The sequence below is a fragment of the Dermacentor albipictus genome, chromosome 9 (genome assembly GCF_038994185.2).
Source record: "Dermacentor albipictus isolate Rhodes 1998 colony chromosome 9, USDA_Dalb.pri_finalv2, whole genome shotgun sequence".
Taxonomy (NCBI): domain Eukaryota; kingdom Metazoa; phylum Arthropoda; class Arachnida; order Ixodida; family Ixodidae; genus Dermacentor; species Dermacentor albipictus.
In genome coordinates, this window is record NC_091829.1 from 19,117,315 (window position 1) to 19,140,078 (window position 22,764).

At 47.7% G+C, this 22,764-nt stretch overlaps 3 protein-coding genes across 8 annotated transcripts in view; 2 read left to right on the forward strand and 1 right to left on the reverse strand.

Moving 5' to 3' along the window:
• Positions 1 to 22,764, reverse strand: part of LOC139049761 (latrophilin Cirl-like) — a 1,359,947-nt gene that overhangs the window by 713,670 nt on the left and 623,513 nt on the right. The window lies entirely within an intron of this gene.
• LOC139049544 (beta-galactosidase-like) lies at positions 1,795 to 10,916 on the forward strand. Its single transcript, XM_070525090.1, has 3 exons — positions 1,795 to 3,555; positions 6,676 to 6,948; positions 9,843 to 10,916. The coding sequence occupies exons 1-3, from the start codon at positions 1,963 to 1,965 to the stop codon at positions 9,993 to 9,995; spliced, it is 2,019 nt and encodes a 672-aa protein (XP_070381191.1). The 5' UTR covers positions 1,795 to 1,962; the 3' UTR covers positions 9,996 to 10,916.
• Positions 13,397 to 22,573, forward strand: LOC135917334 (beta-galactosidase-like). 6 transcript variants are annotated; one of them, XM_070524778.1, is made up of 7 exons: positions 13,397 to 13,582; positions 15,194 to 15,260; positions 16,093 to 16,277; positions 17,646 to 17,946; positions 19,414 to 19,704; positions 21,181 to 21,612; positions 22,061 to 22,573. In XM_070524778.1, exons 1-7 carry the CDS (start codon positions 13,500 to 13,502, stop codon positions 22,487 to 22,489), a joined length of 1,788 nt encoding a protein of 595 aa, XP_070380879.1. In that variant the 5' UTR covers positions 13,397 to 13,499; the 3' UTR covers positions 22,490 to 22,573. The 6 variants fall into 6 exon arrangements, with proteins under 6 accessions (XP_070380879.1, XP_065306996.2, XP_070380880.1 ...); XM_065450924.2 differs by lacking the exon at positions 15,194 to 15,260 and adding an exon at positions 13,986 to 14,247 and having other exon boundaries at positions 13,399 to 13,582; XM_070524777.1 differs by lacking the exons at positions 13,397 to 13,582; positions 15,194 to 15,260 and adding exons at positions 13,624 to 13,913; positions 13,986 to 14,247.

The following is a 22,764-nucleotide window of genomic DNA, read 5'->3' on the forward strand; positions in this document are numbered from 1 at the left end:
CTAGTAGGCTTGAAATCCCTATATGTCTACGCTAGCCTCCTGCGTGAAGCCGATGGCGCTGCTCAACACATCGATCACTGCGGTTGGTGAACCAGCATGATACATATATAAGTTATGTGCTTCGGCATTGCCTTTTCGCCCTGTAAAGCCATAATATCCGAGAGGGATCGCATAAAAGGAATGCGATGGCTATTTTTGAGGACAAAGTTACAGCAATACCTGTGAGTGCGTCGTAAAGAAAGAAACGAACACAACCGAAAAAATATTCGGTTATCATCCTCTTTCTCCAAAAAGAAAGAGAGAACGGGCTAACGCCGCAGTACGACTTCGCATGGTCACGCCGCAGAACGTTTACAGATCTATAAACGTTGATACCGCATGCTTCGACTAAGCGCTATATAGAACAAAGATACCTTTAATGCAGCACCTACCAGTGCTTAGGAAGCCCGTGCAGTTCGTATAAACGGTCGCTTTACTGGACAAGTATAGTTCACACTGACCGGCGCCGAATACAGACGCACACATTTCCAAACCTTTATTTGAAAAATGCCATTCACCCAACGCTGTACAGCGCTCGCTGTCCTTGGTGCGGAGGCCGGCCAACTCTCGCCCACATTACGTGGGACTGCCAGAACAGGCCACCCAAAATTAATACACCAAAAATAGCCGGCAAACTTTCCGGAAGGGAGCAGTGGGAGACTTGGCTCGCCAGCGAGGATCGGGAGATGCAACTAGCGCTTCTCGACCAAGCACGGCGGACCGCTCGAGCCAGTGGGGCCCTGGACTAAGGGCTCCACCCACTCGCGTTCTGCATTTTTTTTTCTTTTATATAAACGTTTTGATATATATCACACTGTAACGTATGCTGTTATTACTAAACAAAACTATTTTATTCACGGGTCGAAACATCATCCACCGAACCAAGTAGTCACGCAGTGTAATCTGCAGCTGACAGTTTGACGCAATAAAGTAAGCGTTATGGCGAATCCATGTTTTTAATAATTCATTATCAACCCCCAATCTAATACACATTGAATAAGCTCTTTAAAGAAATCAAGCGAAGTGAAAACATTCTCTTCTCATAGCAATGTAGCACTTGCAACGGTTACTTATAGCAAGGTTTGAGAAATTTGTTCTTTACGCTCGCGACCATTACACGCAAAAAGTTGGTGGTAATAAAATATTACAGAAAAAGCAAAGCTAAAAGAAAAAGCCTAGTAGCAATAAGAATTTCCATTAGAACAACTGACAAAACAGAAGAAGTTAGGACCAGTGCATTTTTATATAAATTGTATCTGTCAAATGATGCCCTGTTAAAGAATGTGGTCATGCGATGGACCCATGGGCAACATAGCGCTGCAGTAAGTAAGCGCGATTAATTTTTATTCACTTCCTCGCGATGTCGCAGCCGAGCGAGCCCTGCAGGTTGTTACGTAAAAATGTCCAACAAGGAAACCCAGCAGCGACATTTCCTCGAACGTGTGTCTCTGAGCTCGCCACACACAATACCTCATCAAGGGAGCCTGCAAAAGGTTGGCGGCTACTGCCAATTGATCGTACAAGATGGCCTGAAGAGCCCAAGCCTCCTACATTCCGCGTACCTACGCCGCGCAGCGCGGCCAAGTAACGAGAAAAATACCATGAATAGGAGCACATTTACCGCGAACTTGCAGCAGATGTTTTCTCCCTCAACCGAACGCTCCCTTGTTTGCCTTGAACAAGGTTACGCTTTCACAGGAAACACTAAGATGTAAATGTTGTTTTGTGCTCCAGTTTATGCTGGCGGAGATGTAGATGGGGCATGTTTATACCTCGTGACGTATGCCCCGTGACGTAACCCCGTAAAAGCACTTGATCCGATTTCAATATCTGTGACCTAATGCTATGCTCAGCGGTGAAGGCAGAAGTCCGCCGCGGTAAAGCTCCAGCAAGATTACTGTGCAGTGATGACGCGCTAAAGCGATGCAGAATTTCGGCTGCGCAGTGTTAATACCCGATAATTCAGTTGAGACGGCAATGTGTGAACAGCCCTCGCACTCCCGCGCCACAGGAAGGACACGTCGGGGAGATGTCCGCGCGGCCCTGCTTTGCGTCTGCGCCAACTTCTTGCTCAACCACGTGATCCAACGTTCCGAAGGTCGGTCGCTTGTCGTTGACCACACGCGCGCGATATTCCTGAAAGACGGTCAGCCGTTTCGCTTCCTGGCGGGTGAAATGCACTACTTTAGGGTTCCCAGGGCATACTGGAAGGACCGACTCTACAAGATCAAGATGGCCGGCCTCAACGCGGTCGCCTTCTACATCGAGTGGAGCGGACACGAGCCGGAGAAGGGAGTGCACAACTTCCGCGACGAGTACGATCTGATGGCCTTCCTGGAGGAGATCAAAGAACAAGGTCTCCTGGCCATAGCCCGCCCGGGCCCGTACATCTGCGGGGAGCGCGACAACGGAGGACTCCCGTACTGGCTACTCAGAGAAAACCCCAATATGCTATATCGAAGCAGCCACGCGAGCTTTCTAGAGGCAGTGGACCGCTGGTTCGCGAAGCTGCTGCCCATGCTGGTACCACACCTGTACCGGAACGGCGGCCCGATCTTCGCCGTGCAAGTTGAGAATGAGTACGGCCACTACTTCTTGTGCGACCTAAGTTACATGAAACACCTCCTAACCATCATGGAGACTCACATGGGCAAGGACGTCGTGTACTTCCGCACCGACTTCCCGGTCATGTTTTACTACTCCTGCGATTGGGTGCACGACATTCTCGTGGCCGGTAACATCCCGTCGAACTACAATGTGGCCAGAGTGTTCGGTGTCATGAAGCGCGCGAACCCGAAGCCGGCCCCCATGGTCGTCCCCGAATTCTACACGGGTTGGATGGACCACTGGGGTTGGTCGCACTACAGCAAGAGGAAGGAACGCATTCTCGACCCTCTCAAGGTCATGATGGCCCACAACGCGTCCGTGACCTTCTACATGTTCGTAGGCGGCACCAACTTCGGCTTCAAGTCGGCGAAAGCCAATTCTTACCCCCTCACGACCAGCTACGACTACGGAGCGCCAGTCGCCGAAGACGGCGACCTGAGGCCCATCTACTACGACATACGCCATCTGGCGACCAGCTACCTGGGTCACGTGCCCAGCGGCGAGATGCCCCAAAACGCGACCAAGCTGAACGTGGGCCCCGTTCCTGTCGGCGAACATCTTTCCCTGGAAGAAGTGATGAACCACTTCCGCAGCAAAGAGTGGCTCGAACAAAAGCAGTCAGTCGACCCGTTGACGTTCGAGGCAATGAGACACGACTATGGCTTTCTGGTATATAGAACTACAGTCAACGTGGACACCCAGGGTACAGCATGGCTTTTCCTGCCGAAGCTAAACGATCGGGCCTACGTTCGCGTCGGAGACAAGCAATTCATTTTTTACAATCATATGGTCAGTTATGGGATGCCGAAGATATATGAAAAGATTCCTGTGAAGAAAGGAGACAGCCTCTCCATTCTCGTGGAGAACATGGGAAGGGAGTGCTATGGCATCATAAACCACGACATGAAGGTGCGTACATGGCGAAGCTCTTTTTATCGGCGAGGATGTCACGCAAAGTTGATTTCACAGTCGACCATGACACCACCGCTCTACCTAGTATCGCACCATCCAGAAAGAGTATTAATAGCTGTTTATATCTGATTACCACGTTTTCTGAAATGCGGAAAGTCGGCTAAAGCAGGTTCTCTAGCTGCAAATTAAGATACATTATAGAACACAGCCGTTTAAAGAAAAAGAACTGGTTTAGGAGACGAACCTTTCATTGGAATGGTCGTAAAGCAGCGCACAACTTCGTATGGCAAGCTGCAACATCGCCTCCGAAACATACAGCACAGCCTGTTATTACCAGAAGGGGATCTCCGAGGCTGGTGCCTCTACCGGCATAGAGTTTCCTACAAAAATTACTAGAGGGAACACTGGCGCTAGTGTCTACGGGAGCTGCAATGGGAGCGGTTGTCCCAGCATGGGAATTGTGGGAAGTACATGGATTTGCCTAAACTTCGTCCTTTTGGCTTCAAACGGCTTTGGGACTTTGTAAACTCGTCATTTTCAACAGTGTATTGCGTAATAAATGATTAAATAAACATAACTGAAGTTGCCCGACGGCAGGATTCGAACGCAGGGACTCTAGCAGGGAAGCGCGATATCGAAACCGTTAAGCCACGGACGCATGTATCGACAACGAATGAAACGCCCTTATGAATTTATTGCGGGCACGCCAGTGCCTTGAGACGCTTGGCGCATTTCGATTTGGCCACCTGGGCATGCTCAATCGTTGCAATTAATAGCATATGTACGCGTTCACAGCGTCTTTTGCACTTCGAAGAATACAGATTGCGCTGAAATATACGACAATAAGATTTATATAGCGTAATGTACAAAGCCACAAGAACGTCTGGATCCACAAGCACGAAGATCAGACAAATCCATGTCCGTCCCATCATTCCCATGGCAGGACAACGACTGCAGCGCCAGAGTTCCCTCTCGTAATTTTTGTAGGAAACTCTATGTCTAGCGGCACAAGTTGCTCCGCGTGAACACACGGCTAGAAATACTTAAGTGTTTCTACTCGGTAAAGTTTACATGGGTGTCTGGGGTCTCCCACTAACCTATAGCCACTTCAACATTTCATGAGCGCTCGTTCAAAATTTTCATTACTTTAATATCAACGTATTTTACCGCGATAACAACGCTCGACGCTCATTCACACCGTAGCCGCTAGCGCCGCCATCGTTATGCAGTCGCGGTACTGACGCGTGTGAAAGGCTACCTCTCCAAAGACGCGCTAGGCGTTCCACTGCAAAAGCGACTAGGTCAATAAGACGCGCCGTCGCGGTCTGCTCAATCGGCTTTGCCGGGGTCAGAGCTTGGATAATGTGAAACATCTTGGAATAGTTTGACCTCATCCCGGCCCAGGCCAGCGTATACTGGATTCCGCTGCATCACCGTTTCTGCAGGGCACATCATTCCCTGGTGCATGCATTTGTCTGAACGGAACGAAAAGTAAGCGCCAAGCTCAGTCCATCTAATCATTTCCTTCCTTGGTCGTGGACAGATTCGAGCAGCTTTCGTTCGGATTCATCCTTGCACCATTGACGTGCGACTCCGGCAGCACCGCCGATGGCATTCGTTATCATGGCAGCGTTCCGAGATTGGGCTTCAACGTAATGCCAAACCACTGAATTTTTTGGCCTTCAGGCAACAATGACAATTTTGAAAGAATAATAGGAAAGGTTCGTTGTCGTCGTGTTGTCAGATGTGAAACCGCGGTACCTGCCGACCGTGAAAGTATAATTGAAAGATGCGTAACTAGGGAGAGAGAAAGGAAAATGAGGAAGGCAAAGATGTTAATCTTCCAAGAGTCCGGTACGGTTCTCTTCTCTACGCTGGGGGAGAAAAGGGGATCAGACAGAATGGAGAGAGAGAGAGAGAGAGAGAGAGAGAGAGAGAGAGAGAGAGAGAGAGAGAGACGTGCATAGAAAGTACTAGAGTCAAAGCCTCTCGTACCAACCAGACGTTCTCGGAAAGCACAAAAGTGCCTACAGTACCTTATGAGCCGATGATTCGTGGGTACTGCGTTCTAGTACTGTCTGTTGCCTCAGAGGACGTTCATCTAGTTTCCTGAAAGCTTTACACGTAGATTGTCTGTGCGCTTCAAATTGAGCACCGAATCAGTGGTAAATGTTCTCGTATGCGCGAACATCACATGCAGGACTGGCAGCCATTCCAATTAGCGCTGAATAAATGTTCGCGAAGGCAGCTGCCAGCCACAGTCGACAGAAAAGATAGGCTTTTTGTCAGTGCATGCGGTCCGGCCGGTGGTGTGAGTTGCAGCGAAGGGTTTGGTCAGTGCAGTGTGGTGCGCCATGTATGTGCGGTTTTCCACTCCGCTAAGGAGAGCGTGTGTGCTAGAATGCAAAGTTGCCACGCAGCGTCGATCCTTAACAGAAGAATGGGGGCGCAGCGGTCTTCTTTGTTTGACGGCCGAGCTGCCTTGTCTATGCCACCATGCGTGTGTTCTGTGCCATGTGCTCTCTCTCCCTTTCCCCCTTCCCCATCTTTAATCTCCCCCATCCCTCTCCCATGTGCAGGGTAGCAAACCGGTTAAGCTAAACTGGTTAACCTCCGTACCTTTCCTTCTCCACTTTTTTCCTTCCTTCCTTCCTTCCTTCCAAGGGTACCACAATGGCTTCGTATCCATTGAAATGAGATATCAAAAGAACTGTAACCGCGTAGTTAAAGAACTCTAACTACGCGCTTAAGAACATTTATATGCAGCGAAAACAACTCCAAAGCATCCGCCGGCTAAGTAGCGTAAGCAGCCCATGCGTTTGATAGGTATGAGGGAGTCCAAAAGAAGTGTAATAAACTTAGGAACATGAACTACTGGCTATTCATGTTGGCCGTGAATATATCAGCAGGGTCAGGCGCTCAGATAAATATATTATAATAAAGAATAGATTCCGAGAAAAAATAATACTTCAAATATATGATCGCAGCTGCAGTCCGAAAACGAAACAGTCCCTATATCCGGAGTTGAGAATCAATGCCAAGCGCGACGCTGCTTTGCTGCCTGTAGAATTCGTGTACCAAATGGAACATGTGCCAAATGGAACAGTGCTCGTGCAGGGTCTCACCGAGGTCCACCTGGGTAGTTATGTACTCAAGAACTGGACTACTGAGGCAGTTCCCATCAACACGAATCGAGACATCGGCGAGATCCTACGTATAGTCAGAAGACAGGGAGACGGAAGCGTTCCCGGTTTCTTCCACGGGACGTTCACCCTGAAAGAAGGACAGAATCCTGCCGACACGTTCCTGGACCCGTCAGGATGGATCAAGGGCTTTGCCTTCATCAACGGTTTCAATCTCGGCCGCTACTGGCCTGCTGCTGGGCCACAGGTAACTGCATCTGTTAATATTGATCATTGCGGTTGAGGTTATGCACCCCTGAATAGCTAGTCATCGTATCACGTATAATTCTTAATGAAGTACTTGCTGAAGTGACTCTTAGCCAGTGCTAAAAATGAACGTGTGTCGTTTTGTTTCTCGAAAAAGTAATGAACTCTTTGCTTCGGTTCACAGAACACACAGGAAGCCGAGGCAGGTTGAAGGAAAGGTGTTTCTCAAGGCCTAAAGGAAAGGCACAGCTTGGCGTCTGTAATAACACGTGCAATTGCAGCACATGATTTTCAAAATGACATACAGGGTCTGTCCTGAAAGTAATGCCAGTGAATTTACTGTGACGCGACTATACGTCGGAGCGTGGTCTAACCGCTTGAAACTGGTGGGGGGGGGGGGGGGGGGCGAACCCAGCTAAGCAAGGATCAATCTCTCAGTATGCTCCGAGCATCAGAGAGTGTAGGACGGGCCTGTCTGTGAGAGTTGTTCTTCATTCTTGTGCAAGTGAAAATGCAGCGCTCGTTAGAGCGAAGCATTGCGATCAAGTTCTGCGTGAAACTTGGCAATACCGCTGCGGGAACTGTTACTATGCTCGAGACTGCTCGCAAAGAACACGCCCTGTCAGATCGGCAAGTGTTTCAGAGGCAGAAGGCCTTTTTGGAAGGCCGGGAAGAGGTCGACGACGAAGACCGCGCCGGACGCCCATCCACGACGACCACGGATGAAGATGTGACGCGAGTGAGGGAACTGCTGAACCCTGACCAACGATTAACTGTTCGTTTAATGGACGACATGTTAAACATTCCGAAACCTCAAGTTCATGAAATCATTACAAAGAATATCGGCATGCGGAAGGTGCGAGCAAAAATGGTTCCATAAGTGCTCACTGACGACCAAAAGTCACACCGCATTGAAACGTGCCAAGAAAAGCTCGACATGTGCAAACGTGATCGAAAACTTCTGGACGTCATTACAGGTGACGAGACTTGGCTATTTGGATACGAACCGGAGACCAAAAAGCTTAATCATCAGAGGGGCACACGCACTGACCTCCTCGCCAGAAGGAAGCCAAGATGAGCAAATCAAAGATCAAGATCATGCTCATCGTCATTTTTTACATCCACGGACTGGTTCATTACGAGTTTGTAGAACCTGAAACCAATGTGAACTCCAAATTTTATGTGGAAATCCTAAAAAGAGTGAAACGCAGAGTTCAACGCATGCGGCCGGATATCGCAGACAACTGGAAGTTGCACCACGATAACGCGCCGACCCAAAGTGCCTTCATCGTCACCAATTGCCTGGATAAAGCAGGGGTGTCAACGATCCCCCAACCCTGTACAACCCGGATTTGACTCCCCCCGACTTCTTTCTGTTTCCACACCTCAAAAAACCCCTGAAAGGCAAGCATTTTGAAACAGTGGACAGGATCAAAGCAGTTTGCACCGCAGCATTAAAGGCCATTCCGGAGGAAGACTACCGCAACGCATTCGAGAGCTGGAAATCTCACTGGAGCCGATGTATCGACGCAGAAGGAGAGTATTTTGAAGATATTTACACACTTCATTGTAACGATAAATTCAATAAATGATTTCTAATGGCCTTACTGACATTACTCTCAGGACAGACCCTGTACATAATGGTGTTTACAATGACGCGCAAAGGATTTCGAACATGGATTCACTATGTCACAGTAACAATGGGAAACAAATCGAAAAATAATCCGTATTCCGCGGCAATATAGCTCAGCAATGTAGTTCACTAAACAGTATGCGTAAGCAATAGTGTTATAAATCAATCATGGGTAGCAACAAAGTGTTCACTGCAGGTAAAGGAATCACAGACACGTCCTTGAATTAAGAAAACAAGGCATTAAACAATAGCATCACTGCTATTACGCCTGTCCTTATAGAAAAATGTTCAACCGCATAAGAAGAACCACCACCCAAGCACTCCGTACAGATGATTAATCAGCGCAGCTGAAACGTGTGGCACCGGTGTTAAACGACGGCTTGGTAGGCTACCGGATCCTCGGTACGCTATTACTGCTTGCGCTCGGCTGCAGGAGCCTATTCTGCCCGGGCAGCACCATCGGCACAACTAGAGAGAGAGATGCTCTAGCTGAGAGGTGCTGAAGTTGCTGATCGAAAGCTGCCTGCTCCTCAGGAGTACGTATGACACGTGGCCTACCCATTTCGGAGCCAAAGAGAAACTGCTGCGCGCGCTCGGCTGCGAAGAAGAGCAACGACGTGACTGCTGGCGCAGCCAATCGCGCGTCTCTCTCTCTCTCTGTATTTTTCTTTTCGCGCATACGCTTGAGGCTGCGTTGGTGGAGTTTTCGGCGTGCAGGCGACAGGCGGACGGACGGACGAATCGGCTAGTCATGTACATCTTCGCTGTGAAACTGATCAGATGACGCAAGCTTCTAGATATTTGGGAGCCTTGTTAGAAAATCTCATTACAATGCTCAGAATAAAAATTCAGGAACAGAGAAAGGAAAAAAAAACTAATTTAGCTTTTGTGACAAAGCGGTCGTTACGATTAAATGGACAGGACATAGACATGGAGTCCTTCAAGGTGAACGAGACCAAAACGCATAGTTGACCTAGTTGGTTCACTATGGCTAATGTCATCTGGCACCATTCGCTGCTTTCTAGATGGCTTCCAAAATGTAAAACTCTAAGCTGCTAAAGGTTACCGCGTTGGTAGTTGCAAAGAGGACTAAGGAACAGAAATTTGCGAAAATTTCTTTTTTTTTTGTGAGAGAACCTGCGTGCCACTTGACAGCGACTAACCAACATTGTCACATGATGCAGCCTTGCGCGTGGCAAGCGTTGGCTACTTTTTTCGTGCTAACACCACCAAATAGTCATAAGTCTCACGCGCATGTGCAGGTGACGCTCTACGTGCCGGCCCCGTACATCAAACCCCACCCAGAAGAGAATCGGCTGCTACTCTTCGAGACGGAAGGGGCGCCTGCGAATCGTTTTGTCAAGTTGGTTGACAAACCCTTACTGGACGCAGATATCCTTAAGCCGAGACCCTGAAGGTGACTCTCGGCTCATGCGACGAACTGCGTTTATTTTTTTCATATTTATTAGCGGTGAACAATAGTTTCTGCGCAAGAAGTCATCGTGGCATTTGAGCAGTGGACACCGATACACAAATTTCCATGTATACCGTTTTATTGCGCCCATCTTCTCCCTCAGTGTAGGCGGAGCCAGGACATTCTACACTTATCGTTAACCTCCCTACTTCTTGATTGTGATTGCTCTCTTTAAGACGCGATACGGTTGCATTAAACATGAAAGGTAAGGAGCTGTCCTCTCGCCAGATAAAAGAACAGCTACGATGTCACGTACACTTTAAAGGTCTAACGGCATGCCGAGTACTTGAAGTATCGCATCATCACAAAAATATAATGCATTTTGGATGGCAGGAAGTCGTGAAATGTAGCTGACGCTGGAAAGCTAAGAACGACTATAATGAGAGAATAGTTGAAGGCAGTTGAGCCCAAGTCACTTACAACGGTACCTATTCATGATGGGTGCTGTGCGATGCCTCTTATCTATAGCTTCGCTAAACTACGAGGAATAATCTTCAACAGCGTCATATCAATTACATTCCCACGCCACTACCGTCCTAAGAAAAAAAAAGAGAAAACAAAAGCGTCGGCCATATCATACGATGGATGTTACGATGGCTTTTCAACTATACCTCACTTGCAAGCATGTGTCTCCTGTTTAAAAGTGTACTTGTTGTTGCTTGACCCAATTATCCCATGACCTCGTCATTTCTACCATCAGAATAATATAGTTTATACTCTTGAGAATCAAAGTCGCATGTTTTCCTCTGCAAGTCTGAAGGGGTAAGAAGACACCTCATGGAAGACTATTACATTCCTGCGGAAGGGACGTAATTTTGGAACGTTGAACGCCAGTTGAATAAAACTGAATTTTTCACTGGTTCAAGCATTACCTTGTCATTGGTTTTATTCGTTTTCCGTAGAATCAACACCTAGCACGCTTCTCAGACGGGAACCTTTGAGCGTGCTCAAGTAATTGAGGATTGAACTCAATGCACATCGAGGGCTACTATACGTTACTTTCAAGCAATCTTGACTTTCTAATTGTACATTCGAGAGTTGCTGGTCTTTCGATTGCTCTCTAGTGGCTCTCCAACATAGGCCGAGAAATAGCATGTGAGAGGGTTATTACACATGGTAACTCTATCGGTCGCATATCGATGCTTTGCATCTGTAATTTCTCGCTCACTAAGGAAAGACGCCCTAAAGAGCAAAAAAATGAAAGCACAAAGCTTGTCACGATTGTTATAGCACAATACATTGTTAGAAAGTTCCTATGCTAGTTTACAGAAGCAGAAGGCTCTCAGGTACACGAGAAAGTTAGGCCCACATTCTTACCAGTAGAGCCGTATTTCTAAAAAATTTATGAACTGCAATTACCCTGAAAGGAGCAAAATTAACTGTTTCTATAAGAACACTCAATCATCAAGTTGATTGACTTTGTTAGCTTTCAAACAGGCGCAGTCTTACAGATACGTCACCGAGTTTTCTTGTTCTACATTGCTACTAGCGCCGAGGTTTTCCAGTGGTATATATCAGCAAGGCTGAAGAGTGAAAAATGGCGTCCCCTAAATCACTCATACGCAACAAAATTTCGCACACAGCTTGAACGAAAGCGAACACAAAGGTCGACGAATAGTTGACGCTATGATATGAATACACAAATAGGAAATATAGGGTTACTAAAGTAAAGAGCCTACAGCTGAGCTGAACACGTCATCTGTTCGTTAACTAATACGACAACTGGGTTCATGACCGCTTGACGTATTTCCATCCAAAAACTTTACTCCAACAACACTTCTCCTAATGAGAGGCCTATTTGGTCCGTGTAAGTATTACCATGTATGGAAAACTGCAGATGTACTTAAGATTGTTTGGAACGCATTGACGACGAGAATAAACGAGTGCACACATGGAAGTATCAACATGTCAATGGCCCGTTGTACTAGAAATGAACTTTACAAGCGTTGACGTACGGCCTGTAGGTAAGAACAAGGCGGTACGTCCCAATACGTGTACATGGGCAGGCACGGAAATGTCATGTCCCGACACTGAGACGCCGGAATGAAGAGGGTGGCAGTCCCACGGAATTATTTTTTTTTTCGTTTTCATTTTAGTTACATCGGCATTACGGTAAGTCACAGCATGTACAAAAATGCTGGGGGAACAAACTAAAAGCCAAAAACTTTACTCGCACAACACTTCGCCAAATGAGAGGCCTATTTGGCGCGTGTAAGTAAGTCCGTGGTTCCCACGCGGGAACCAGTTGTGAGGGAAGGAGGTTTCTCGCCTTCCTTTAAATTACCTGCAGGACACGGATTTGGCTTCTACATGGTGGCCTTAGGAGTGCCTATTTGTAGTTGTGAGGTCTTCGTCTGAGTTATATGGTGTATGTATTTTAAGTGTCGCTACGGTGGAGCAATTGCCGGCAGCAACTGCAAGGCTAATCCCACCAGTAGCCTACAACGAGTCAACTCAACTCAACTCATAAAATGCGGAATCTTGACGGGGTCTGTACCCGATAGTTGCACTCCTGACAGGGGCAACAGGAAATGTTCGTATGCGACAAGCTTACAATGCCAAAACTACTACGTGTAAAAAAAAAAAAAAAACATGGGACGAACAACACCACCGCAACGTCAGTTATCCTGTGTGAGGCGCCTTGCAATTTAATTCTGCTTTTCTTACTCGCAATCACGCTATATCAATGCACTATGGAGGAGAAGGTGCAGGCGGTGCCTAATAAGCTAATCGTATTGGAGACTCCTTTTAAGGGAAGTGTACGTGTTCACAGCACTGAAGTGACTCCATGTAAGCCTATTCAACAATTGCATAGTGATGCGAAGAAACACGCCACGACATTTTACAAGCACTGGCCAGTTGCGGGTTATGAAAGCAAAACACCCCCACACGGCAGAATTAGAGTCAATGCATGTGAACCTTAAAGAAATACCGTGTGCCAAACACTCACGTCTCACAAAATGCAATCAGAAACAACTGTATTGAGAGAGTCGTTCAACAAGCTCTACTGTTCCTTTAAAGAAGCGTGTTAAAGGCAGGTCAGAAGCTGGATTCCAATAGTCGTGACCTGCCGCCAGGATATCGCCGAACGATTGCTAGGAGAGAGTTGTGGCACGTCACGCAAGTGAATTAACACGCATGTAACCACTTCTTTTATCGACGAGAGGACAATGGATGGACTAATGAGTGGTCCACACATGTTCAGATAGAAGAAAGCCTACAATAACGAGCAAACGAAAAGCTTCGAGGTCGACGCAAATACTTTGGCTTTGTCCTGTCAGCACAGCCTGATGATTGTGCCCGACTGAACGCGTCAGAGGAGTGACAGGATAGACAACGCCAAGTTGGCAGGAAACTCACTTAGGGGGCGACACCTGAAGACGGATAAACTTCACTCTAAAGAGGAAATGTGCGCGTTGTTTCATTTGGGAAAGAGCGTAAGAAAATGTACTCCATACTCGTGCACCTGAAAGTAACGCAGGAACATCGTAAGTCACCTTGTGCACCCGAAACTAACGCAAGAACATCGTAAGTCATGTCTAAGAACGATTACCACGTTTAGAATAAGTAGCTAGACATTTCGCTTTGAAACGTACCTCCTGGAAGGAAGCGCGGGCCACGTATTCGCTTCAGCCCTTCTCAGGACGCCTCGAATGCGCTTCATTGTTGTGCTAGTCCTTACTCTCCTACACGTCGGCACATACATTGGAACTAAGTTACTCATACGTAGAAGGCCCTCTCATACAACATCGACAATTTTCATTATACCTGAATGTTTTATCATGCTTGCCAATCATGACGCAATGAGACGATGACAGCGCGACCGTGACCTGAACATGGAAAAACTACGAGTTATAGGGTACGAAGCTAAACTAAGGCGTGCGCGAACTTCACTATGTGGGATCCTCCTGAAACACGTTCCATTCGGCAGCATCTGCGGTCTGATCAGCGTCTGCATCCAAGTGACAGTCAGCGGCAATGGCCGTACATTCGTCATCGACCACGAGAACAAGCGATTCCTCAAGGACGGGCAGCCTTTCCGGTACGTTGCCGGCGAGATGCACTACTTCCGAGTGCCGCGCGCCTACTGGAAGGACCGGCTGCACCGGATCAAGATGGCGGGCCTCAACGCCGTCTCGTTTTACATTGAATGGAGCGGCCATGAACCGGAACCGGGTCAGTACAACTTCGAGGTGAGTCTGTTCTACAGGCGCGGTTTTATTGGTTCTCGCTACGCGCGCTTATGACAACGCGCGCAGACAAATCAGTGACTTTCCCGACTACAGCTTTTCGCTTCTGGCCTGGAGAATAAACTTTTAAGGCCTTTCGTGCCACTAAACAAGATATCCTTGATCTTGTCAATTTAGTGCGAGACCAATAGATGATTAAACAAACTTAATCCGAAGAACAAATCAGTGATAAAATTGGAAAATATAAATACAATCTTTAACTGAATTGTAGAAAGGCCGGGTCACTACTTACTCGAAGTGCGCTTGAATGGGCTTCTTCTCATGGTCGATGACGAATGTACAGCCATTGCCGCTGATTGTCACTTGGATGGAGACGCCGATCAGACCGCAGATGCTGCCTAGTTGAACGTGTTTCAGGAGAATCCCGCAGGGTGAAATTTCAATGATGACTGAAGGTGATGATTCAATCAACTCCATTTAACGAACAAACCAGTGGTTAAATAAATTGTTTATTGTCTCCATTCATTGAATAATTGAATGAAAGGATGAGCCAATCGACGACTGAACGAATGAGAAAAACGAACAAACAATTGAAAGCCGAGCCAAATATTAAACAGCATTGCAGTGACAATAAGCCTGGCGCAATGACAACAAGCACATAAACGCCACGTGACAAGGAAATAAACAGTTGACTTCGCATGTAATAGAACACATCATAAGCAGATCATACGATGCAAATTTTAAGTAACGCTCAACTCTTGTTGCCATAACATCGCGTTTACCAGACGCCCTTTATCAGCCGTGCCAATCCTTTCGGGGACTCCTCTCAGTGCACAAGAAAAAAAAATTGGAGGACGCTTATGCTTCGCCTTCAAGAGTGGAACGCGATAGGCTTGAACGATCGCTGACTGCTTGTCACGCTTCCCGGCAACCACCGCTTTTTTTACAGTTGCGCGGAGATGAGCGCGATGGTGTTGTTCCAAAGAAACGAGCGGGCCACACTCCTCGGAAAATGGGTTTGTATTTGAGTTTCTACGCAACAGAATTATGTTTCCTGGTATATTCAAACTAAAGTCCGAAGCCATCATGTCTGTAGGTTGTGTTTATGTCGTACTTTATTATTTTTCTGACGTATTTTACTTTGAGGCGTTCAATTAGTTCAGTAACTCATCTGCGCCACGCGCAGGGCCTGTGTAGTTGTGGTTCGGAATTATTTTTCGCCAAGCGACGTCTGACGACGACATCGCATATTTTGCGGCACGGAGCCATCAACACTCTCTCGTTAAAAAGTGTGCAAGCGGTGACAGCTGTTAGAAGCAACAGCCTGAGTAAAAATTCAAGGTGCACTTACTTATCCCTACATGGATGAATGCGAGAGCATTGTGGCCGCGCCATCAGAAGCGCCGCGACGTCACGTGACCAAGGGTGTTCGTCACAAGGTGCGCACAATGCAAGGTCGTGGTTCTGAGTGCCTTAATTACCTCTAGTTTAATTAACTAAGCCTTAATTAACTTCCCTTTAATTATCATCGAAAGTAGTGGGTTCGACTGATACCAAATGTCGAGGGTTTGTAGCCTCACTGCGCCGTCATGTGGTCAAGCCAACGCCGGATTTTTCGCCTCGAGAGCCATATAATGCTTTCCCATTAGCAAGCACACCGAAAAAACGAAAAACATAAAAGCAACTTTCCATTTGCCACATCGAGAGTAATAACATCGCAACACATTGACGTGTGTATGTGAGGAACCAACTGGTTGCAATAAATACGGTTTCACGCAGAAAGAAAACAGGTAGATAACGCTTTCGCTTTCTCTGCTCAGTTTCTTGTTAACGACGCTTCGACTTCAGGACATGTACGACCTGGACGCGTTCCTGAAGCAAGTGAAAGAGCAAGACCTTCTTGCCATAGTGCGACCAGGACCGTACATCTCGGGAGATCGGGACAACGGCGGCCTGCCGTACTGGCTTCACAGAGAGCAACCCAACATGAAGTACCGCGTCCTGGACAGCGAATTCCTGCACCACTTGGACAGGTTAGCAATCCGCGCTTGACTGTGTCGCTTGACTGTTGAAATGACGAAGAGTCCGCTTATTTCTTGCACTTCACGGTGGCTTAAAGCGAAGATTCCCTTGCCGAAAAATCGATGGCAAGAAAACGAGCATCTCAAGTACAATCGGATATTGAATATAAGCGCACATTATTTAAAGGAAGACGACGGTTGCTCGGCCTAGTCCGTCAGGATTAGCATCACTCGTTATCGAGACGGCGCCGTGATTCCATCCGCAATCCTATCCGATATCTGTTTGCAGATATATATGGCCCAACATCAACATGCTATTTTAATAGTGTCGTCCCACCTAATTCTCGTTGAATTGCGGGAGCCTCCAGATTGCGCAGCGAGACACTCCCTGGTGCCCCTGCCTGTAAACACTACAAGGTATGAGATGGTATCAGACGAGTATTATTCTCGAATTGGCTTCATCTGCCTTTTCGGCTGCTTTCTTATCTCTACAGACATTGACTCTTAGTGGCTCAAATGAATACTTTTTTTTTTAATTGAAACGAATATTAGGAGAGGTTGGCGCCTTTACGGTGGCACCGTCTACTCCTTGTCACTTGGCAAAGGAAACAAATTTGCGTAGACAGGGAGAATAGTGACACAACATATCACGCTCAGTAGAACACTGGATGAATAAAAAATGAATGCGTTACTTTATTTATATCTTTTAGGGACGTGTGTGACAACCCTGCATGCCTACGTCCGGAGGCAGTGTTGACAATTGCTCAATCATGATCTTGCTGGAGTGTTTTCCAGGCTGTGTATCATTCAGTGAATAAGTCACCGTCACAGACTTCTTGGTATAAGGAAACACTTTCGTGCCTATTGGAGCGTCCTCTCTAAATGTACTCTTCTTGCATAGATAATACATATTTCAAAGCCAAATTCACGCAAACCTATTTGTGACTACTACGACAGTTCCTATGGTACTCAGATCGTAGTTCCTGTGGTAACCTAGTTTGGTTCAGAAATCAAGGTGGAAAAATGCTTTTTTTTATGCGTTGCATATTGCAATCACTCAGTTCAGCCCTTGGGCGCGGCCGGGCAGCCACCATTGAGGGTATGAGCCTTTGTTCATTGCTGCGCGTCTCATATGTGGGTCTATTCTCTTTTAAGTTTGCTATGTTTTTTATTAAGTAGCTTCTATTTTTATGCGTTGCATATTGCAATCACTCAGTTCAGCCCTTGGGCGCGGCCGGGCAGCTACCATTGACCTTTAGCACAACCACGTGACGTGACGTCACGACAGCCGGAGGAAAAGCTGTGCCCCAACTCGCGCAATATGCATCGCATTCTTGGCTTAACCAAGCTAAGCCTGGCCATTTTTTTCATTGCCGGCAGCAGATGGATTACGAAGCTCTGCGCCGTCTTGAGCCCGCACACGTACAACAAGGCGGGACCTGTCATCGCCGTCCAAGTCGAGCACCTGTACGGCGTCATCGGCGCGTGCGACCACCTGTACATGGAGCACCTGCTCACCATGCTGCAGGTGCGGCTTGGCCGGGACATGGTCTTTTTCCGAGGCAACCCCGCAACGAAGTCCTACTACGACTGCGACAAGGTGCGCGACATCCTCGTCACCGCGTACATGACACCGACGGAAATTCCAGCTGTTGTGGCCGCTACTGTAGCTTCTGCACAGGTGAGCATCGCAGCCATGGCGGTGGCGTGGTGGCTTTCGCCTCCCGCTCCTTATCCCGAGGGCTAGGTTGAATTGCCATCAAATAGTATACCTTTACCCGTTCTGTGGCGACAGTGTGTTTGTCACCCTGCAAAAACTTCGGTCGCGCGTTTTTCGGTGGCAAAGTCCCCCACCCCTCCTCCTCATCCACGCACACCCAGCCGTACGAGGGGACGGGTGGGTGTGCGTGGGGAAAAAAAAAGAAAAAAAAATATCGCCGACTATAACGATACTCCCCCATGCGAAATTTGAGCGCAGCTCTACACCTATTTTCATTTCGTCATATATTGATGCAATGATTTCGAGAGAGACACGTTGCAGAGTCGGCGATCGTCGAAAATCTGGTCTGCGGGTCAAGCGCGTCGGCTTCTACGCGTGACGCGTCGAAGCTTCCACTGTAATCGCTGGTGCCCCGTGGCTTCCAGAGAGTACTTCACAATTCGCGTCACGCGAATAATCTGATGACAAAACAATGGACGACCATGACAGTCGAAACAAGCGCAAACGAGACCAAACCAAGCTAACCAAACAAGCGCGAGCGAGAGCTGACGCGACCAGACGATAGTACGAAACGAGCGGTCAGGCTGAAACCAGTTATGAGTATGCATCGAGCGGTTGGGTGGGTTCGCATAACACCCGTTTCCCGCGCGTACGTCACTGAAGGGGCAGCTGTCATTGGTCCCCGCCGTTTGCGGCTCTCGTCTTTCATATCCCGCTCCGCGTTCGCTCTTTCATCTTTCGCTGTGCTCGTTCGCTCGGTTACGCCGCCGATGACGCCGACGCTCGTCGGAGGAACGGGCGCGAAGAGCTGCGCTCTAAAAAGGAATTTTTCTTTTTTCCGTAGCCCAACAAACCGGTTAGTACTCATGGAATCAGGCACGATATTTGCGTGCGTAGTAGCCAACGCATTTTTCATCGCCGGTGGGCGATGGATGATCACTGGGGAAGGGCTGATGAAGAAACTCCTCTAAAAGCTCACTTCAGTGTGTCTGCTTCTTTACGCAATTCAAGCAAACAGTGGAACGTATTTGCAGATAATTTCGTAACGAGTAGCCAAATGCACATAAGCGTTGTTCTTTACTGTCACTACGTGTTCCGAGGTCCGGTCATTCCCGTACCTGACGGAGTGCCCTACGTAGCTCGTCCTACAGGTTCGCAGGTTAGAAATACTTCCTTAACTAACCCACCTTGCGCACTCCGCAGACGGCTTTTGGATATATGAATGCTCTCTGTGCAGCGATTTGCCTGCTTCTTATGCCGCCATCTTTCACTTTTTCATCACAACTTCCGTTCACGATCACGATGTTCACGATGTGAAGTTGATCTTTCATCACGCTCTTGCAGAGCCTGTAATCTGTCTAGAGTATTCTGGATGGAACGAATACTGCAGAACGCCACGCCATCCTTTCTTTTTTTCCCACGCCGTAGGTCGAACCAGGGCCGCTGGTAATCAGCGAGTACTACACGGGCAACACCGACTGTTGGGGCTGGCCGCACAAGGTCGTGGCACCGCAGACAGTGCTGCAGACTTTGAAGACCCTGATGGCGATGAACGCCTCCGTGTCTCTGTACATGTTCCACGGCGGAACGAATTTCGGCTTCACGGCCGGTAGTCGTGAGAAGCGCCCTGTGGTAACCAGCTACGACTACGAAGCTCCGCTGAGTGAAGCCGGCGACCCGAACGCTCTTTACTACGACATCCGACGCGCCATCAGCACCGTACATATACATATATGCAACATGTACTCTGGTGGGGCTATAGCTGGTTTGGATCCACAACTTTGGTCAGCGCGAACAGTGACGCGTAATATAACCGAAGTAGATCTCGGTGACGAGCTTACATCTTCGAGCTTACATTCTATTACCGGTGTCCCTGTGCACAATACGATGTAGTTATGGATGAGTAATGGACTATTATTAGAGATCTTAAGCCTATGTGTATACGTATTGGTGTTTAACAGTTTAAGGAATACCAAGGTGATCGTCTACGCCGGAGGAAACATGATGTTACGTTGTGCGCAACCACGAAGAAATGCATTCAAGTTGCATTAGTGTTATCGAAGTAAAATTTAATACGTTTGCGGCGATCACGTCTCTGCCGGCATTGCTACACATAGCTGCTAAGTATAACATAGTCGATCGTTGCTAGTAGTAGTCATGCATGCTCTGGTTGAACCGGTGCCCGAAGATGTCGCTGGCAGGGTTTGTGCTCATGCCGGTGTATCCAATATGCGGTAAATTTTAATACGTACATGGCCACGTTAAGACTGTTAGATGGCTTCGGAGTATTTCACATAAACTTATCTACCTGGAAAGAGAGATAGATAAGTGGGGAAAATGGTGGCCTACAATGTGGCGTCACATCGTCGTAGTAAGTCGCAGCAAACTTTGGGAATGTGAATTCGTATTATTTAGTAGTTCAAAAGGATGACAGCTAAACGATAACGAACGTCAGCGTCTGCAGCGGCATCTGCTGCGGGGTTTATGGTTTACATATGCCTGTTCAACCACTTGTGAGAGACCCTGGAACACAAAGTTTGCCTAGGAAGTGGTAGCGGGACACCATTTTAGCGGACGTTGAAGCACGTTTCTCAACGTTGCCTCAAAGAAAATGCGGCACTGGTGCCTCTGCGAGTTTCTCAAGTGTCGTCTCATCCAGCACGGTCGTTAAGCTGCAGAAGTGATATAAAAATATGAGCTCTAAAAGAATATGCACATGTATTAAGTGACTGTAAAATAAATAAATGAGAGAAATGTAAATAAGAGTCGGGACGCGTTAAAACATAGTCCACAAGGTGAAACGAGCCGATTCAACACAGAAGTGCAACTTAGAACGCATAGTTAAAAAGAAAGAAGCAGGAAAGGAAGGTCAGGACTTTTGTCTAAATAACGTACGTTAGCCCTACCTTCGCTGGGGAGGAAAACGAAAACAAAACAGAGAGAGAGAGAAAGAGAGAAAGCAGTATAGGAGGGGAGGACAAATTAACGTTATTGCGTCGTGGCACACGAATCAACGGTGAAAAAATTTATACATCCGTCAATAATACCGCATGCGAATATTTGCGACTGCTCAAGAATGTCAAGCTTGTATAAAGTTTGAGCAAGCACACTGCGCGGCATGAGTACAGATGAACGCTGCAGATGAAAACGATTTCACACAATGCTTCTGTTACCGTCTGCGCTGTTTTTCCGCAGCATTTGCAAGTGCCAAAGGATGATCCACCGGGTCCGTCGAGAAAGATGGAAATCGGCCCCGTAGCCCTGGACAAGTACGTATCACTCGACGATGTGATGGCTCACTTCCGCGGACAGAACTGGCTGAAGAGGAAGGAGTCCGCGGAGCCCTTGTCCTTCGAGAATTTGGGACAGGCATTCGGCTTCGTGTTATACTCGACGACTGTGACATTCGCGACTGCCGCCAAGGCGTGGCTGCAGCTCGAAGGACTGTCGGACCGGGCGTACGTGTACGGCAAAGGCGGAGAGGTGTCGGTCTTCTACAGCTTCGCGGTGAGCGGGCAGGTGGTCAAGATCCAGAACTACGTGCCAGCGGGGATAAACCAGACCCTTTCCATCCTCGTCGAGAACATGGGCAGAGAGGCGCACAGCAAGACGTTCGCCAACCCAAAGGTAAACGTCAAGAAAGACACAATGTAAACGATTTTTCTTTAAATACCGTGCGGCAGTGAAGCAGCTGGCATTGCAAATCAAGGAAGATGCGACGATAAAACGGCACTGCTTAATGGCGAACATCAAAGCTGTTATTCTTCAAAATGCTACGCTAAAAACGCCACAATTATATAGCGAACAGCCACACCAATAAAACTGTGTTATTTGGATTATTTTCAAGGTAAACATCAGAAAAAAACGTGACAATCTTTAATACCTGGTAGCTAGGTTGATAAACCTAACCATTTGATTTTGGTTTCATTCGACAGAATACTTCTTCTATTTATGCTTGAAATTTTCCTTTGCGAGGTTTGAGCAATAGTCCCCTCTTAACATCACCTGAAATGAGCTATGCACCTACCCATAGTGAACTATATTATCTTGCATCTGCCTCTTTTCATGTATCCAGGGGTTCAAATCTGCAAAGCTCAACTACGTGCCACTGAAGAACTGGGCCGTCGAGGCAGTTCCTTTGACGACAGCTGAAGACATCAGCAGATTTCAGCCGTTACTCCAAAAGGAAGACAAGGGCGGGGTTCCAGGGTTTTTCCACGGAGTATTCAAGCTGCCCGAAGGTCAGCAGCCATTGGACACATTCTTGGACCCTACAAACTGGACCAAGGGCGTGGCTTTTGTCAACGGCATCAACCTGGGTCGCTACTGGCCCGTCACCGGTCCTCAGATCACGCTCTACGTGCCGGGACCATTCCTTAAGCCACACCCCGAGGAGAACAGTGTGATGCTCTTCGAGACACAAGGAGCTCCCTTACGTGATCAAACTGTGCGCTTCGTCGACAAGCCTCGTGTTAACGTGACTGTACTGTACCCAAAGCCCTGAACATGAAGGGACCAGTAAACATTATCACTCAGACTACACAGTTTGGTTACGGTCTCCAAATCTTCCCGCCATTTGTTCTGCGAATAAACACGGCTCGTCAGTTCAGAAAATGAAGGTGAACCTGATTCGACTTCACACACAACGTTGCAGCCGGTGACGTCAGCGCGTCTTGTACTGTCTTGTCGGCGTCTATTTAATGGTTGACTCGCTTATCTCGTCATGTACCAACAAGCAAGCCTTAACTGCTCTTCTCGATTCCGCATGCTGCGCAGTAT